Here is a 21,191-nt window from a genome sequence, read left to right as displayed (position 1 = left end):
TCTTATTTGAACATTCAGACCGAGACAGTTTTTTTTTTTTTTTATCGGATTCCTTGACTTCTTATCTTTTTCAGAATTAAAAGATAGATTTCTTGTCTTATCCCGGTCGCCATACACCTTGCAAAACGACAGCTTAGAGGTTCTAAAACCTTGGAAAAAATGAAAAAGTAAATTATTTCGGAAAATAGAATAAGAATCGGATGAAAAAAGTGCGATCATATAGAAATTGAAGTATATATGACAAAACTGGCTTCGAAGGGATGTAAGTGGGGAATCAACTATCTAGGGACCAAAATATAGAAACAAAAGACTATACGATTTTTGTGAAGCATCCAGAAATATGTTCGTAATGATTTCATGGCAATAATATGTATTGTGTATACAATAGATTTCCTCTAAAACATCGACTCAACATTTGTCCTGAATACAGAAATAGTTGATCCCAAGCGCAATCATATCAGCAATAAGCAGCAGGGAAGTTGGTACAACAATTTATTGGGAAGGATATTTTCTGAGCGTATTATTTAACTTACCCCTAGGTCCTAACCTGGGGGTATTCCCTAAACTTGGTAAATAGAGTTGATTAGCAATTTTGCGTATAATAACCTCATTCAGAAATGTTTTAAAATCTCCAAACTTTTTGAATTTTTAAAGATACGAAAGTAGGAATCGTGGGATGATGTTCCCGCCAGTTCCCATTCATGACGACTCTCTTCACCCTACAATCTCCTTTCAGTCATCCTTTTTGGGCTAAAATATATTCCGAAATAAGAAATATATAAACTGAAATACACAACAGAGGTTCGTGACGAAGTACATAAAAAAAGGGCCTAATTGCATTTCGTGATTGCACGCATTAGGGTGAGTATAGGGTCTACAATAATCGATAGCGGTAAAACCACAGTATGGACCATGCATACTATAAAAAAACAAACAATTCTAAAAAAATATTTGATAATAGATCGATTATATATTTATTAAACCTGATTTCCAAAAACATCTAACGCAGATTTATATTCTAATTGTTACATAGATGTAGAGGGACGTGATGGCCTTGAGGATTGGGACGTAGGTTCCAGTGCGCTCGGTTCGGAACGTTGTGGTCTCGATTCCCACCTGGGGCAGTTAACATTCATTTTTCAGCGGTCCCCAGGAATTAATTTTGACACTCCCACCTTGGTTAGGCAGGTCAGGTAGCCGCCAGGGGTTGGGGTCCCTTGGGAGCGGGTCGCTCGGTGGTAAGGCACTGTGCTACTAACTCCAAGGACCCGGGTTCAAATCCCATTGTGAAAAGCCTTGAACCAGCCAAGTTAATGCGAGAGCCGTCCGGGTTTACCCAGCCCCATAAAGTGGTTGAGCGTGGTGCTGTCTAAATCACTCCCTTGTACAATCGTTGGTCAAGTAATGGTACTCTTAAACAAAGAACTGCACCCCTGACCTTTTATGGGATGTGTCGGTATTAAATTTTTCTTTTGTTCATTTCCACTTACGTAGTTAATATTCTAAGGTAAAATATAACTGATTAGAAATGTAAAATCGATTAGGTGGTAATAATAAATTAAATTCTTCCCTAAATCAGCATTTTTCAAGCATATCACTCAAAGTAAAACCAAATTATAACAGACATTTTCTAATATGCCGTCACTTCGGAAACGCAACAGCGAAATGTTAATTAAAATTCCAATTTTCCGATTGATAAAAATCCACTAATTTAATTTTTGTTTTATATTTGTCACATAACCATATAATTAATAAGAAAAATGGAATTAATGGCACAATTTGCATGGTCGTCCAACCATACCAAATATGAATAAAACAAAAAAAGTACATTATCTATACTTAAATATGTTTTAAAATAATTTTTAGACCTATTAATACTTGTATATGAACACTAGTAATGAATATATATGAGATTTCTAAAGGATTTGTCATGATTTCGTGAAATTTAATTTAGGAAAAAATAACAAAAAATAGTACTAAGGCCTGAAATACCAGGTTTTTCAAAATGGCCGACTTATCTTTTTTAATTTGATAGTCAATAACCCCTAATTCATTATAAGTAGTTTGAATAAGTAAATTAGTAAAATTTAAAGGATTAAGTTGCGCAAATCTTCGTCGCAAATGTAAAAAACAAGATGTGAAAGGAAGTATATTTTATCTTCAATTTTGAAAGGAAATGTTATGTTACCCGAACACGAATATTTTTTATTTCAGTATATATCATGAAAACCACTTTGTCTAGGAAAATAATCATTATAACCTACTTTACGGTACATTTAATGAACTTCCAATTGAGCCCTAATAAAACCCAGCCCTAATAAATACAGCTAAATTTTAAGCAATTCTTATTGGATTAATAACTTCCCACTCATAATAACTTCCCACAATAAAAAATTTATTTATCTCAGATAAATAAATAATGGTAAAAAGAAAGAGATGTTGTTGGCAGAACGAAAAACAAACAAGTGCTGAAAGACAGAGCATAAAACAAGACAATATATTTTAAGGAACCATTTCTTAAAGTTCAAGTATCCTAAAACAGTCTATTTCGCTATTTGAAGAAGTCAACCAATAAATATGTGTTGTTTATGGGATGTTCCAGGAAACAGAGCTGTTAAACGGAAATAAAAAGCACATAATTAAATTAAACATCTGGCAGGAAATACTAAAACTTATAACCAAGGAAAAGGGATTTACCGCGATTAGTATTAACATTCCTATTTTTAATAAATCACTGGAATTAAGGCTATTGTATACAATCAGGTAAGTAATTACAATCCTGTAATATAATCGAATTATCAGGATTGCGTATAGAAAGGTAAACCACCTACATAATAAGATTCATAATTTTACATAACATTTTAATAGTGTAATATTAGTTTCAATTATTTCAGTATATTTCAAATATTTTATACACGTTTTTGGTTTATTGTTTCTTTTTTATTCTTAATTTTAATATTAATATTTTCTTGTATGTTATCATTTACAGTTTCAATAATCTTATAATATCACAAATTCTCTTCAATACTAGTTATGTATCTATATTATCTGTTTATCTTCTTATGTTTCTTGTTTTTCTGTAATTCTATTTAATCATTATAGTTGTTATTTCGTTTTTAGCCCTGATTAAGTTCTGAAATGCTGGTACGAAGAAACGAGTTTTTAATTATTTATGTTCTTCACCTACAACCCCAAAAATCTTCTTCTTATTTATATATCTTCACGGTCAACTAATAACTCATTATTTTGAGATGATAAAATATAAATATTTGTTGTCTTCGGCTTAATAAATTTAATTCAATAAAATAATTTTTCCGAAAATTAACTGAAAAGAACTGTATCAATCATAGGAGTGAGCCTTATATAACGTTTTATCCGTATTGACATGATCTTTAATTTATATATTTTTTCACACAACATTTAGGCACATCTGGTTGGCTTCTTTGCTTTAAATGATCTGGAATTAGGTATGGGGATTGACTTTGTATGCAAAACACAAGGATGAATTTCAGCCAACATTTCATCATGTCTAAATGTATTTTGCGAGAATTTTGTAGATTTGCGCACATCTATAGCCTCTATTCCAAAATTTCTCCACACCCCAAACCAGTCATTCCATATTTAGATGTAGTGCAAAAATTTGTAATATATATTAAGTCGATATTAGAAGTGTATTTTGGAGGTCATAATTATTTTATCCCTTCATCAACACTTAATTCATGGTGTTAAAGCATTAATATAACAATCAAAATACCTTTCATTCCTTCAGAATAAATATGAGGAGGAAATACTATAGCTCTGCTGTTAAGTTTTTTATTTATTTTTGTATATCTATTTCATATATAATATATTATATAAAAATTTATTAAATATTTATAACCAATTATTGAAAATGTATTAAACAATTATGAAATAAATATACAAGCAGCAATTTTTCATTTCCCTCATCATACGTAATTTATCTAGCAGTTTTCTATTAATGATAAATGCAATAATATTTTTATTTATTTATTTTTCTCCTAATAATTAATAAATAAATTAATTATATTTAATTACGAATTAATTTAAATTTTGTCTTGTTGTCAACAATTTTACTAATATCATTTCAGAAAAACATGCATTACATAATATAAAAATAGTGGATAGGTTGAATACAGTCATGTCAATGATTAACACGAAACAACACGTACAGATTAAATAATTCTGAATAAATATAATATTTAAATTATGAATTTCACAAGAATTATTCCTGTACAGTACAACAGCATTTAAATAATAAATATAACTTTTATCGAGTTCTGAGGTCAATTGACTTATGTCATGCGAGATGTAGAGATAAGATTCGTGGAAAATAAAAAATATTTCTATTCCTCAAAATTGGTGAATTATTTCAATGATTTACTATTCTTTAAACACCTCTAACACGAAAAATGGAAGATTGTTGATTGACCGTGTGTCTAGATGAATGGAATATGGTCAGGGTGCGGTCAAAAAAACTCAAATAGTAAATGGGTATACTATTTTTAAAATATTGATGAGTCAATATAGATGAATGAAAAATATTAATGAGTCAATATAGATTATCGTTGATAATTTAACAATAATATTAAGACGTATGGTGTTTCCATAGTGATAATAATACTTGAACTGAAGGGGTTTACACTTTTATTTGAGATAATATTCACAATTTAATTTTTTAAATATTTAATATATATTTTTAATTATTAAATAAAAAATTACATCGAACTCCTATAAAATACGATTTATAATCTCAATAATTAAGTGGTTCTTGTAAGCTAATACATTCAAGAAATCACATACTTCTTTTATTTACTGAGTTTTTTAAGTTCGATTTATTCACGAAATTTGCTGGATCTCAAAATGTTATTGAATTTACACGTTTTATGGACCATAAAGTAGAGTAATCATTAAAAATGCATATTGTATCTGTAAAAGATTTTTTTTTAAAAGATATTAATAATTTTTTATTTGATATTCATATAAATATATGTTAGTCAAATCATAGATTTAATTAATAACGTTTTGATAAAAAATCAAATGTATTTTCATTAAACTATTACATTAGAATTAAATATTTTCAAAAAAATGTAGTATTACCTAACTGAATTTAATCAAATGTTAAACAAAAATAATTGATGCTAGACAAAGATATTAGAAATAAATAACTAAAAAAACATAGGAATGCCATTATTAATCTAATTTTAATTCAAAATAGAGCAGAAATCAAAGAAATGGAAAGAACTATTAACAATTAATGATCTTAGAGACTTTTCAATAAGTGGAAACCAGTTTATAAATTATTCATTTAATTATTAAAACTAAACATAGATGCTGAACAGTGATATTCGAAACAAGTTTTTAAAGTTATAATTCAATAGAAAATATGTAGTATTTAGTTTACAACATTTAGGGTGATTGTTAAAACTCATTCAGTTTAAATTTTTATTGTAATCAGTTTAAATTTTTAAAAAAAATACATTTTTTAAGACATTCATAATTTGATATTCATATAAGTGAATGTTAACATAATTTTTATTAAAAAAAAAAAATTATAATGAATTGAATGTTTTAATTAAATTATTGAATACGAACTAAATATTAATAGTTTGCCGTAAATCTTAGTATAAATAATTTAAAAAACATAAATATGCAAAGCAAAAATAATTACGAAGGAAAAACGTTGGAAATACAGTTTAGATTTAAAAAATAAAATAAAGCTAAGATGATAGAATAATATTAAAATATTTTAAATGTATTAGTCAAACTCATGAAGTCAAAGTATGAATAGACAAATATATTTAAAATTGAAGAAGATAAGAACTAATCAGTACATGCAAATAATTACATTATTATTAGTTTAAAATTAATTAACGAGATATTTAATTAATTATTAAACTACATATCATTACTGAAGTTACGATGATGTGATTGTTTGGGTGAAAAAATATACAATAAGGTTTCTTACTCATATTTAGATTTTTAAAAAAATCAAATAATATTTTAGAGATATCTCGTCTCTACCACCGCTTTGTATAGGTATCTATACATATTTTTTTTGTCAGTCGAGAATTTTCGAGGAAACTTTTATTCTGGCGAAAACGATTTGAAGTGAAGGTATTTATGTAAAAGATTGAATTCGTGGATTTAGTAAAACTTGTTTTAATAAAAAAAAATGTTACTGAAATAATCCACAATGATAAAATAAAATTCTTTGAAAGATAAGATTAAAAGGTAAAGAAACAACATACAATTAAAAAAGAAAGAAGAATTTAATCGAATTATGTCCAATACGTTCGACTCTATTAAGCCGTTTTAATCTTTTAATACGGGACAATGATACTGGGTGGATTCCGCTTGGATTAAATCCCCTTTTTTAAATGAACCCACGTCTTGTCTTTTCCTTTTAAAGTGACTTTAAATGGATGAAAGAAAATATCGATTAGTGTGCAATATATAACTATTTTGTCAGTCGAGAAGGGTTTTCTGTTAATTAACAGAAGATCTGTCAATTTGAAAAAAACGCCTAAATTGTCTATTTAACGGAAGGTCCTTGAGCCCTACCTTGAATAATAAATAGAATTTGCATACAAAAGAGCCAATCCTTTACAGCGGATTTTAGGTACAGGAACGAATTTTGTATTTTAAATTTTAAAATGTTCTTCGGGATGTTATGAAAATGTAAAAAAAAATAAAACATCGAGCTCGTTATTTTAAAAAACAGTCAAAAGAAACAAAAAACTTTTTTTCTAATCTACAAGGATACGAAGTAATGATATTATAAATATTTATTTCAAAATAACTAATTAAAATTACTATTCATTTCTTCCCTTGATTTAAAGAACTGATATACTAATTAATTTTAAAAAATAATGAATAAAATTTGTTCGATTTATTTAATTGGAATTATACTATCTTGTTAAAGGAAAATAAATAGATTCATAATAATATTCAATCAGTAAACAATTATTTTTAATAATTAAAATAAATATATATTATTAAAGTTATTTAACAAAAGCGTTAATTTAGAATTGTTCGATATTTATACTGAATTAAATAATATTGTTACCGCTGTTATTCAATATTTGAGGTCGTTCAACTTGAAAAGATCTTTCATTGATTCTTCAATGGAAGCTATGGAATCAAATTCATTTATAGCATTTATTTATTATAAAAATTTAAATTTTAAATAATCATCATTCAACAAATAACTTAAAATCGTTTAATAAATTTATTAGAGAATCAATTTATTTTTATGAAAATTTGTGTTCGTAGTATTTTCATAACTAAATATTTCTTATTATTAATATGTAAAATATTAAATATCTATATTTAGAATCACAAATTTATTTTAATGGAGTTTATTGGGACAATCCACCAACATTGTTATTTGTGAGCGTACAATGGTTTATATTAAATTAAATAGTTCAATTTATTTTATAGAAAGTTCAATTTAGTTATTCCGGTTTTAAGAATCTTACGTTCAGTATGACCGAATGCGTTAAGTTTAAGTAAATAGAAACAATGCTGTTGTTTCTATAAGGCAATTTTATTGTAATTTTAATTTAGAGAGGTTTAGTTTAAGTTATACATATATTTTTATTGAAAACATTATTTCTAAAATCCTTTTAGAGTAATGAATATAACAGGAAGATCAATTCGTTGAAAAAGTTAATAATTTAAGCGTAAGTGAATATGTTCAGTTTACGGGAAATTAAATAACACAAAAAACCTAATCATTATTCTTCAAAATAAATTTTATTTTAATTGAAGGAGGATTTTTTAAAAAATATTTTAATTATTATGTTAATTTTATTAGTGTATTTGTTATTTGCTTCTATTCTGTTTCTTAAGACAAATGTACAAAATATAAAGACTTATAATTTTAATGAGTGCGTTAAATTTACGGGAAAATTTGCAAAAAAGAATTTTATTTAAACATATTCAAATTATTAAGTTAATCCTATTATGATGATATTGGTTTCTATTAAATATATAATTTAAATCTATACCTAGGCCAATTCGGCCGAAAGCAGGCTATACTCTTCAATGATGTATATTTCTAAAAAGTAGTGTTTGTCTTATGTGTATGATGTAAAGATTTATGATTTCAAAATGGTAATAACTTAATCTTCCATAGTTACTGAATTTATTAAGTTGACAATAATTTATAAGTTAAAAAAATAAACATTTTTTTTTAATTATGGGAAAGCTTTATTGGCAATTTTAAGACGACTATTAATCGTAATATTTTTTAAACTTTTAGAAATATATGTGTTAAGTGATTATATATAACGTTCATAACAACTAAGTTCTCGTAGTAAACAAATGAATGTATATCCAGTTGACATATATAAGTAATTTTAACAACTTATAACTATTGATAAGAGATAAGAATTACCTTGACCGAGAACTGAGCTTGCTTGTCGAGGAGGAACTCCATGCTCTTGGCCCTGTTATCGACAGGGGACGATGGGGGCTGCTGGTTGGGCCTGGAGCCACCGGCCCCGAGGTCGAGGAGGCTCCTGGTCTTCGGGGGCCCATCGTGGACAGTGTCGAGGTCGGTCTCGAGGAGGCCTGCCCGGGGGGCGGTCGGCATGGCACTGGGGTCCGGAGGTGGCTCGCGCAGCCGCTGTGGGGCCTTGGGGGGCTTAGCCTCAGGGGGGTGGAGCGGAATAATCTGCACGTCCTCCACTTCTGGCGCCGCTACCACCGTCTTCTGCGGCCCCTGCTGCTGGGCCCCATTCCATTTCTTTTCTTTTTTCTTCTTATCTCTTCCCGATAACCTTCGAAGACTGAACCTCTGGAAGAAGCCGCCTATTTTGTTTTTCTTGGCTGGTTGCTCCATGACAGGCTGCTCCACCACTACTGGCCTATGCTGCGGGCCCCCTCCACTCTCTGTGACCTTCACATCCTTCCCCACTTTCTCCGTTAGCTCCTCCTCACTGGTGTCCCTGAACGACACCTCCGACACTACCGGACTGAAGTGCACTTTCGAATGCAGCGATCCAGCACTCGCATTCAGATTGATGAAGCTCGTCGTGATCTGGATGTTGCTCCCCTTGGACTTTGACTTACGAAGCTCTCCTTCCTTGAAACTATGTGCTCTGTTCAATGTATTGTCACCAAACTTGAGCTCGTACTCTCCGTCTTCCAGCTCCTCTCCGTAGAGGTTCGGCGTGCTGACCGTGTTCATGTTGAAACCTTTGCTTTCGGGGATATCGGTGTCTTCCTCGTGGGCGGGAAAGATAAGGGAGGTAGTGGATACCTTCTCGACTGCAGAACGAGACTGGTCCAGTAGATCGGGGGCACTCTGCCAGTAGCTATAGTTGGCCTCTCCCCACCCTGGCTGCCTGTCTATTTTGGGCTGGGAGCCCGTATCCTCCTGCTCCGCCCCGGCAAAGCCCCCTGAACTGCTCGCCCTCCGAAGGTGGCCTCGAGGGATGTGCTCGCCGAATCCTGAATCCTCGCTCAGGTTTTCGGCCGACCTCTGGCTCTTCTTCTTGGTCTCCTGGGGTTTGCTCGCTGGCTTCCCGGCTACTTCATTGAGGCACTCTACCGTCTGATAGAGACATCGCGGCGGTGCAGTAGTTGGTTCCTCTTCTTCCACAGCTAGCATTGTGTTGTTGAGGCTCTGGGAGAACTCGCCGTTTAGGGAAGAAGTTTTCTCTTGGCAATTGACCAGACTGTCAAAACTGCGATGAGACTTTAGGGATGATCTGAAACCACGCGATAATAAACAATTAATATTGCAAAATTAACTAAATTGTCCTTAAATTCTAATTGTAAATAAGTATGAATGTGAAGTTAGAGCTTTTTTTTATTGGGTCAAAAATTGATTATTTTTATTTTGTCTTTCAATTCGTCTATAACTCAATGTTTCTCATTTTTATGTTTTATCCTTGATTACGTAGAAGTTCTTATTAGTTAAATAGACCAATATACACTTACTCTGTAATAAATATGAAAGTAAGAGTTTATAGCTTCAAACAATTGATAAATAAATGTCCTCAACCCAGAAAAACATAGAAAGTTTTCAAAACCTATTTTCAGTAAATTCTAAACCTAAATGAATACCTTGTTCTCTTTGTATATAGAATAAAATTACAGGGTATGAAAATTATAAAATTACATTTATTTAAAACAGCTTATTTAAGTAAATAAATATTTAAATTATTCTATATAAGATCATTAATTCCCTAAGTGATAATTATAAATAGTTTCAAATATCATTTTTGTTATAATAATAATTCAAAATCACAAACTTTCTGTTTTAAATATAATTTTTGTTATAATAATAATTCAAAATGACAAACTTTATGTTTTAACATGTTTACGATTATATTTACAATATACGATTATATTAAATTATGCGAGTAATTGGTATTTTTCTTTGAGGGGGTTAACAAGATTTTTTCATTTATTTATAATTATATTTTTTTAGATTTATGCAAAAAATCATGGATTTTCTTTCATTTTATATTATTTTGTTTTTAATTATATTTGTATAATTTTACCGTACCTTAATTTAGCTTTTGTATTTTATGCTATAATGTTAAAATATTTTTAATTGTTTTTTTTATCTTTTTAGCCCTGATGAAGCTTACAAAGTAAGGCGAAAGGTAAAATCTCTTTTGACCGCAACCCAGACCATCTTTCTCATAATTTGAAATTATACAATCAATTATTTATATATATAAAATGGGTAATCGTTTAGTTAAATTTACTTTTTTTTTAATAAAAAATTAATTTAATTAATGTCATTTTATATTCGCCGACCACTAATACTTAGAAGATTTTAGTAGAATATCAGAAAACATTTTTTATAAAGTCCTTTGTAAGACTTCTACATCTTCGTTAATCCTTCCTAGGAATATTCCTGACATTTTTATTGGTTTAAAACCAATTTTAGTTAATATATTTTTAAATATTTCATCAGTTTTACAAATCGTTACGTAGTAGTGAGAACAAATTTTAGTTTATATTCCCTTTTCAATTGATAATTTTAATAATTCACACATCAGATAATTTGATAGAATAGTGATTAATTGAAAAAATATATAAATAAAAAAGAAACGAATATTATGATTTAATTAAACGTAATGATTTAATATCAGTTGGAGCGAAATTGTAGATTTTCAATTGTAGTTTAGATTGAATTAATTTTTTTTTAATGATATTTTTAAATGACTTGGAAGTTGAATGACTGACTATTCTTGAATAGGTGATAGGAGATAATTCAAAAATAAATTGAAAAAGGAGTTGGAATAGGACCATTTTGGAAAGGCGTAAGAACTGAGTGAGCGCGTTAATTGGATTTCTTCAACTGTCTCCTCGGTAAATGGAACTTACTTCTGAGATGAAATGACTTCAGTCCATTCGGGAAAAAAATTACTTTATCAAGGAACAATATTCTCGCAATTGACGTCACAGAAGATTGTCCTTTCTTTGTATGATTTATCTATTTATTAATCATGTAACAAACTAGACTATGTTTCTTATTGCTAAGTTATTTTATCAAAATGTGTACATTAGACGAATTAAACAATGTACGGCACAATAATAAAAATCTTAAAATCATATATATATATCAATTTATCAAAAATATTAAAAATATTCATTAAGTGTAATAAAATTGTTAAAAATTGGAAGCAGTGCAAATATAAATTTTAGTACAGATGCCGTATGCAAAAATTCCGGTCATCTACATAATATCAAAAATTAGCTTCTATTACACATAAAACGGAAACAAATTGCTGACAGGTCTAAATTCTTACTAATTGGATAATTAATTTAATTAAGCAACGAATCAGGCCTTTTTTCACACATAACTCCTCTTATAGGTGTTATAGGCTTTGCACTGACAATATAACTGTATATACTTGATATTAAAAACACAAAAATTTGAAAAAAAAACAGTAAACTATAAAACTCATACAAAAAATGTGAACAAAAATTATAAGGTTGTCATAAATAAGATAAATATTTCAAAAAAGCTAGTAATAAAAAAGTAACAAAAGAAAATATAATTAGAAATAATAATTATTGAAACATTTTATAAAACATCGAGAGATACGAAAAATATTCAGATGTTATCAAGTAGTGGAGGGAAGCGATAAAAAAATCAGTTTAGATGGCGACAATTCGTAGTAAAGCGATGTAGTACAAGACCCGGGAAGAAAAAAAAAATATGGGCAGTTATTTCATCCCATTTTTTTATTACTTCAATGAAAACTATCTATAATTACTAGTAAAAACAGATGAGTCTGCCAAGTATAGGTAGGGGAATAAAAAATGGCGGATGTTAAAAACTTTAAAAAACATTAATTTTTCATTCAGAGCTCTATATCTTAAAAACTACCAACATTACCAAATCTAGAAGAACATTATTTAAAGAAGAGTAAATTTTCTGAAATGTGAGCCCTAATAGAGCTATATATGTCCAATAATTCTCGCGATATAGCTTTTTAAAAAACAACAGTTCTTAAAAATCTACTAAAAGATTTGTAGTTAGTTAATTTATTTTGAGAAATCTATATCTCAGGAACTATATGACGAATAGATTTATCATTAGTCAATTAGCGCTCTAGTTTAACGTACTATAAAGTAGTATAATACTATAAAGTAGTATGACCTTTACCTTCGTAGGAATAGTACTTTTCATGTTATTTCCTAAAATTAAATTCATTTATAGTTGTTCGAACAATAAGTTTGAGTTTCGAAAAACTTTATTTCAGAAACCATAGGACGTAGATATTTATGCTATTTGAAACAAAAATTCACAAACTGTTAATTTCTAGTTGTTCGTTTAAAATGTTTGATTTTTGAAAAAATATATCTCTAGATCCATAGTAGTACTCTGCCAGCACTTAAAATAAAGAAAATTTAACTTACAATAAAGTAGTTTATAATACATATCTTCGTAGAGATAGTAGTTTTTATTTATTTAATTTAGTATACACTACGATAATCAGACCAATTTGGAAATATAGAATTGAGTTCTGGGGCTCCACCAAACCATCTAATTACTCCCACATCCAATCGTTGCAATCCAAAATCCTACGTAAAATCCTTGATGCTCCTTATTACGTTACAAATAAGCTCATTCACAAAGACCTTAACAACAGAACTGGCCCAAAACAGATATGTGTCTTTTTATTCCAAACTCCTTAACCATCCTAACCCATTAATTCTTAATCTTTCATCCTTAACAATCCCTGATAATCCTCCGAGGCGTCTGAAAAGAAGATGGCCACGGGACCTAAGATTTTCAAGTGTATATGAAACATACAACATATTTACTTATTGTATTATTTTGTACAGTTGTAAATTACAATAAAAAAATAATAATAATAATAAAAAAAAGAAGATACTTTACCAAGGAATGGAATGACAATGTATTAATCCTCGGAAACGTCTAACACAAACATTCACAAACACTCGCAAATCCACAACACATACACAAAGCCACCAACACGAACTGACTCACTGACAGAAGATGCACTGACTGAGGACAGACTGCGAACACTTGGGACAGCTGCAGGTAGAAAGGGCCCCGGCAGGTGGTCTACTTAGGGATATATTGCCCTTTTTATTTGAGGGCATTTGATCTTTGGGTCAGCAGGTATGGTCATTACTAAGCTCAAGTAACAGATTATTTATTGTATTCGTAGCAGTGGTAATAGAAAAAAGAAAAAATTTACGACTATTCACTAAAATAAAAATTTCTTTGATGGTCCGCCCATTTCAATTTTTTTTTTTTTAAACCATTTTATAATAAAATAAATTTATTTTTGTAGCTTTCTAAATAACTGTGTAGTCAAAAAATAAAAATTTAATTTTTTTTATTTTTTATCTAGCTTCAATGGGCGCCATTTTTGTATAACAAAAGAAGCAGATGGGTTTGTAGTGGTTTATGTTAACTTGAATTATTCACAAATGGTGTAACTTAAGTTGATGAAAAACAAAAATCATTTTATTCTGGAAATAACGATCCAATTTTTTTGGGGGGTACATGTTTTAATATAAGCAAAATTAAAAAAAAAAAAAAAATAAGGTGCATCAACCTACTAAGAGTAGGAAACCCGGAGTACATCAGAGTACACGATGGAAGCAAAACCCTCACTTTCAAGGCAACTGAACTCTGTTCATTCTGCAAAAGCTATTTTAATAATGGTGTGTACCAATCCTCCTACATTGACCAACCTTTAAAGAAAATAGACAATATTTCTTAAAGCCACCCATATCAGTATCTTGCGACCTTCAAAACATGGAAAATATATCAAACTGTTGTAATATACTTGATTTTGTAAGTGGTCTATAAATAGTAGCTTGTAAATATTTTTCGAAGCCAAATAATATCTTTATTTACATTACGCTTTCGTTTATTTAAAATAATCCTCATTATTTTAAGTTTAATATAATGGACTAATGAATATTATGTTAATAGCGTAATTTTTTGTTTACTGTTATGTTATGAAGTACTAGTTTTATCTTTTATTTATTGTTTTTGTAATGTAACACTAGACTCAGGTTTTGATGTATAATTGTATTTTATGTAATGAATTTGTATTTCGTCTTTCACAAATAAAGTATATTCTGTATTCTATTCATGTTTAATGGATTCACGATCCAAAATTTCCATAAAAAAGTGAAGTGTATTGCAGAATCTTCAATTTCTGAAGTCATATTGCACCAATAAGGAATCTAATCTCTGATTAAACCTACCTATATGTACTTAATATTTAAAAAAATAATGCTGAGATTGGCTTTCTTCTCAAATAAATTTTTTTCTAAAATAGAAAAATTTAAAAAGAAATCCTAATTGTGAAGCCTGTATTTTGTGTCGAGAAAAAGTTTTAGAATATTTAATTTGTACAAATAAACCGGGAGTGTATAGATAAATTTTATGTTAAACAAGTCAGTTTTTTTGTTTTATAAAATTTTGATCAATAAAAAAAAAACTACAGATATTTGACAGTAAGATTCCGTTGCACAAAAGTAAAATAAATGAATGATTTATGTTAACGATAGTAAAATAAAGAATTATATTAACCTCCAGCTTACTGTCACAGATATGCATTCATTTCCTGGTTTCTTTCCTGTGACTATTTTTTTTCTTAGAGAAACAAGTTCTTATTGACTTGGCAACATTGATGAAAAACCCTTAGAGTAAGCATTAATGACCTCACGTTTCCCGCCCATTCTCCTCAGTGTGGCTTCTGTTACACGGTTCAACTCTACGAGGCTCAATATAGAAAACGTAATGGACATTAGGTCAGGAGCTAGAAAGGTAAGCATTCGTTTGGCTTCATTAGAAACCAACTAGACAGAAAGGTATTTCTAAAAATAACTCCTAAACTGACCCAAATATTAACTGGGGACAGGAAAAGCAATTACCTAAATATATACAATACACTTATCAATCTCATTAATCCGAGCCGTTAATAATAAAAAATATAATTGAATTTTATATTCAATGATATAATAAAATAAATAAACATGAGCTACTAAATAAAAAAAAAAGTCTGTCAAGTACACGGACTAGTATAGATTACTATTTATATTATTATTTTTAATTTTTTGTTTCTTTTCTGAAAATTAATTTTTTTTTTGCATATTTTTTCTAGGCACGTAATAACATATAAATTTATGAATATGGTTTGACGTGAATAAAATCTTAGGTTTGAGGCGTTGTTGAAAAAAAAATGAATCAAGGAAATCATTTCTTTTTTTTTTTTGTATCAGTAGGCGAAAGTATTTGATAAAATTGATATTATGTCTACACTGATTCCTAAATATAGGAGTGTCGAGGAAAGTACATTTGCCTGCATTACAACACTACTATTGTATTACAACAAACAATTGCCTGGGATTACAACAATAATCTCCAAATCGGAGGAGCCGTTTTCGAAATACAGGTGTGGCGTAGAAATAGGCATAAGTAAAAGAAAGTTGATTCATAGTTGATGATGGAATCTAATGAAATTAATATATTAATCCCCAACTCCAAATTTAAGCAAATTCAGACGTACCTTTTTTTAAAATATGGATGTATGAGGAAAAATAAATCTAGACATAAGTTAAGCAAACGTAGTGAATGGAATATAATATAACCGGTATGGAACGAGGAAGTATCAACCCACCAAGTCCCTCAGAATTTTATAAAAATCGAATTAATGGTTCGACCAATCATGACCGAACACAAAACTGACAGAATCAACTACTTTAGATACAAAAACAAATTTGTTTTTGGATATATAAAATGCGAGGAAAAATTTTTATTTATAAGTTCATAATGAAAAAGTAATATGAAAATAATTCTTTCTAACACTTAAGATTCTTTTCATTACTGGGTCTGAATAAAATATTGAATCTAAATTAATTTTAATTTTAAAGTTAACTCAATGAATAAAAAAAAAAACTAACTGCAAGTCATCATTTTAAAGAGAGATAAAGAAAATAATTTCCTGAAAAACATTTTATAAAATCTTCAAGACACTTAAAAAAAAAATTTCAGTGTTGTTCGATTTACTCTGTTTAAAATTTATTTAAGAAAATCTCCTTTACCGAACTCCAAACGCAATAAAATAAGTATTTTATTTCAACAAATTGTCAATTATTGTTGTAACTATTTCAGTAAAATAAAAACTTTCAAACATCAATTCTAAATGGTATAGATTGATATTGATTATATTAAAATAAACGTATTCCCCCCCCCCCCCGACTGATAACCCCCGTGAAGATACTTTATTACATTACAATATATTACATTTTAACTAAATTCTTATAAAAAAAAGTGAATGACAGGTTCCATATCCTAGAAATGTATCATGATATAACTGCTCTCTATGAGGATTCTTTTCCGGATGCGTAGTTTCCTTATCTCATTAGAAGAGTTACTGGTTTTAACTCTAATTTTAAGATATTTCATACAGAGATGAAATCTTTAATGGAGCAAAATATCGACCTGCACTTTATAAGGTTTCGGAAAACCATTCATTTTGTGCGAACTTAATTTGTTTTGAATTATAAAAATTAGCTCCTTAAGTATAATAAAATAAAATGACAATAGAGGATGTAATAAACTTTCTCTAATAATAACAAATAAAATATTGTCCATTTAATAGTCTCATTTTTTTCAGGAATAGGGTTGTTACGACATTACATTTGTCAAAACGGTAATCAAGTTCCCCAAAGGACGATAAATGTCAAGTTCCCAAAAAGTTTTTTATATTATTTGACGTTTCCACATAATACTTTAACCTTTCTTAAGAGTTTGTGTAGAGAACTTTTTTTCCTCGGCTGTGGAGGATTACTGACAGGTACGTAGGGATAAGTATCTAGCTTTTTATTTTCTAGTTGTCATATTATTTTATATATTCTCATATTTTACATTATATTATGGAATTTTAATTGTGGTGGAAAACAAAAGTAAAACGTTTTAAACTATTAAAGACCAATTTTTGTCATTAAAGAAATATTTAATTAGTTTCTTTATGCACAGTTATCATTAAAGGAAAGATTTTTATGTTTCCAGAATTTTTCGTGCGATTTTTAACAAATTTATATTATATATTACACCGTTTTATATGTTGTTTACATGTTTTTCTTAAAAGTCCATATTTTTTTTTGTAAAATACGTTGTTTTTTTTTTAACCCTTCATTAAATATTTTTGTGAATTAGAAAAGAAAAAAACATAGATTAAGATTACAACCAAGAATGTTCTTAATTATTTCTGGGAAGTCTAAAATAAACATGAACTGTAATGTAATAATGTAACTTCAAAGTATTATTAGATACAAATCGATTTTGCGACGTATGCACAGATGAAATAGGAACTTAAAAATGCATTTCACTTGCAAACGTATTGATGGAAAAGACAATTATGGCGGATTAAAATAACCATTACAATTAAATGCACTTTTTTAAAACCTTTATTTAACGAATTAAAAGGTTAAAAAACCTTTAAATTTATTTTAAAGATTTTTTCAAGTTGAATTTTCCCATTAATTATGTTTTTTTAATACATATGTGTATCCAATTTTACACATATATCAGGAAATTTAAGCTTTGTGATTTTCTAATCATGACGTTGAAGCTTGTTTTGTCCAGACATTTGGACAAAAATGTTTGTTTTCAAAAAGTCACGAAATATTGGCGCTTTTTTTTTTTTTTTAATCATCCTCTTTCATGACTTAAAAAAAAACATATTAGCTTAAAAATAATTACACCCATACTAATTAGGTTGAGGTCTATTACAAAATAAGCATAGATTCGATTTAAGTTTTTAAAACAATTAAATGATTTAAAATTCTTTCTTCTCGAAATACCAAATAAAATGTTTTCAGCAAAAATAGTTTAGTAGTTACTAAAATATACTTTTTATTAATGATAAATATTTAGAGAAAGTATAAACAATCAAAACATTTTTTAAAAATTGATTTTATTATTACAACCTCTAGTAATTTTAGCAATAATTTTTATATCATTACCAATAATATTAAGATATATTTTGATAATTTTAATTCAATTTGTTAATTTTATTTTTTTCTTATAAATTTCATTTTTTATAACAACATTAAATATTTTATTATACATACATTTCACAATGAAAAATGTATTTATGCATTAATTGAAATAGGTATTTATATTTATTGAAACACGGAAGGATGAAATAATAAAACTGTATATGAGACCTAACGGAGCATAACGCCATCTGCTGCGAGGGACATGTGGCAGAGCTGGTGCCGATCCTCTACAATAGCAGGTGTCGCTCAAGGGTCCAAATAAGCCCATTACCATACATTATAGCCGATAGCGACCAACTTAACACGCTGCCATTCCGATTATATCCTCACAAAAATTATATATTAATTTAACAATGTAGTTAATATAATTTTGTTAACTTATACCAAAATTTGTAAATTCATCGATGGCGTAGCCAGAGGAGGGTCCGGGGGTCAATACTTTCCCCTTTCCGGGAAGTTAAAAATATTTTCACTTATTCCTATCCGTAATTATAAAAACATTTTTGTATGCTTTCATAAATAATATAAGTTTTGAAAATATTATATAAATCATTATCATCAAGGTAAAAATATTTTCACTTATTCTTATCCATAATTATAAATACATTTTTGTATGCTTTCTTTAATAAAATAAGTTTTGAAAATATTATATAATTCATTATCATAATTTGTAATGAAGCATATAGTATCTAAAAGTAACATAAGCATCGGGGTGGTACTGAGTACTTTTACGAAGGCTAAAATAATCTCGTGGGATGCCAGGCAGAAACTTTACGTGTCGACTTTGTTGAGTTATATCCTCAAAGCTACTTAAAAATCAACTCCCCCATAACTCACTGGAGAATAATTGCAACTACGACTCTCCGGTAAATATGCAATTACTCTAAGTGTCGGTCCAAACAAATATACTTTGGACCCACAGAAGCTTTGTCCAGCGTGTGATGGAACGGCTCTGGAGGATTGTTTCCATTTTTTGACAAATTGTCCCACGTGCCATGAGAACCGAATCCGATGTATGCCGAAACTAAGCAATATCAACCGAAATCAGTTGTATGAATCCCTCAGGATTGGATCTTAAACTCTTTTTTATATATGTAACACAAAACCTTTGGTTTAGAGCAGGATAAATATCGTCTCAATTGGAGGTAAAGTTTTTTTTAAATATTATTAAATATGAAGTAAACTTTTTATTGTTAAATATGTTTTAAGCTAATGAATATAAATATTGTTTGTTATTAGCGACTTTTATCTCATCATTTTTGTAAAATTACTACAATTGATTATTTAATGTATGTATTTCACAGGCTAACTCTATTTGTATGGGGGTTGCCTCATAAACAAATAAAGAAATTATTATTATCATAATTAAACTAAACAGGAAAAGAATGACACATTCAGAGGATAAAACGATTGAATAAAATACTGAGGAATATAAATAAAAATGACATCAAGGAATGATGCAAATGTGAGTCAGAATGGAATGATTGGACCATATTATGAAAAAAGGAATCAAGCAACGGACAAGATCAACTGACAAGGGATAATGATGAATAAAGAAAAAAAAAAGAAGAAAGTACATATTTTAGCAGAGGCATATTTTAGTGATGGGCTTACCTGTAGCTCTCGTTTCCACTCCTAGAGGAGAAGGACCTGGATACACGTTCTTCATCTGAGCTGGAGATGTGGCTACTGGAAGAACAAGAGGAACTGATGGTGGACTGTCCTCCGTCTAGGCTGTCTGGCGATCCAGAGAACCGCCACCTCGAGGTCTCCAAGGAATCGAAGCTAAAGGAGCTTGCCAGCGAAGGAGAATGAAAGGGCTCCGCGGAGGCTGTCGTTCTGAAAACTGTCTCGCATTGCTTCTCCAGCGTTTCGAATTGGAGGAGACTGGATGACCTGTAAGAGAGGAGATCTGGTGAGTACAATTGGATAAATCACTTTAATTCAATGTCTATTTAAGTCTCAAGAATTAGATTATACAAGGAACAAATTCTAGATCAAAACACATTTTTCCAAGAATTTGCCATATATTTTATCAGTTTGACCTGGGAAAAATAAAAAGAGATGTGGTTTGGCAACTATTGTAAGAGAATTAAATTTTAATCATTTAAAAAATACGTTAAAAATGGAGATAAGCCAATAAGTGAATCAGAATATTATAAGCTGAAATCAAAATCTTGAAAACGTTGTATTTTGTTCCCCAACTAGTATTTTTCAACATAGCATTCGGTCCATATAAAATATTGCAGAATATGCTAAAGCCTATCAGACAAAGGGAAAGCAGAGATTGCCTCATATAACATGTCTATTATTATTATTAATATGTAAATATAAAATAAAACAATTGTTGTTAAGTGATGTTTTGATAAATATTAAATTGCAATTGAAGTTTGATAATTTTTTTTAAATTTCTGTAATAAACTAAATCTCAATTAAATTTTGTTTCTGGAAGTAATGTAAGCAATTTTTTCCCAGTTTAATTTGACTACTCAGGAATTAAGAAAATTGTATAAAAACTTTTTTTCAAAACCCAAGTATTAGGCTATTCAATCTAACTATTCAATCATTCCACATTTACATTTTAAATATAAATGGAAAAGTAAATAAATAATAATAGATAAAAATAAGAAATGTAAAATAAA

The 21,191-nt window shown here is 29.1% G+C and overlaps 1 protein-coding gene across 3 annotated transcripts in view; it reads right to left on the bottom strand.

Annotated features, from left to right (window-relative positions):
• LOC106691478 (uncharacterized) overlaps positions 1–21,191 on the bottom strand; it is a gene marked incomplete at its 5' end in the record, with an annotated part of 68,659 nt that overhangs the window by 46,535 nt on the left and 933 nt on the right. For all 3 annotated transcript variants that reach the window (XM_067047132.1, XM_067047131.1, XM_067047130.1), the window contains 2 exon segments: positions 8,420–9,737; positions 20,164–20,445. In XM_067047132.1, the coding sequence (XP_066903233.1) occupies positions 8,420–9,737; positions 20,164–20,445 (1,600 nt within the window).

Source organism: Halyomorpha halys, unplaced genomic scaffold, assembly GCF_000696795.3.
Source record: "Halyomorpha halys isolate HHAL.00 unplaced genomic scaffold, Hhal_1.1 Scaffold2400.1, whole genome shotgun sequence".
Lineage (NCBI taxonomy): Eukaryota > Metazoa > Arthropoda > Insecta > Hemiptera > Pentatomidae > Halyomorpha > Halyomorpha halys.
The sequence above is the reverse complement of the archived record's forward strand: the minus strand, read 5'-3'. Positions and strand labels throughout refer to the sequence as shown.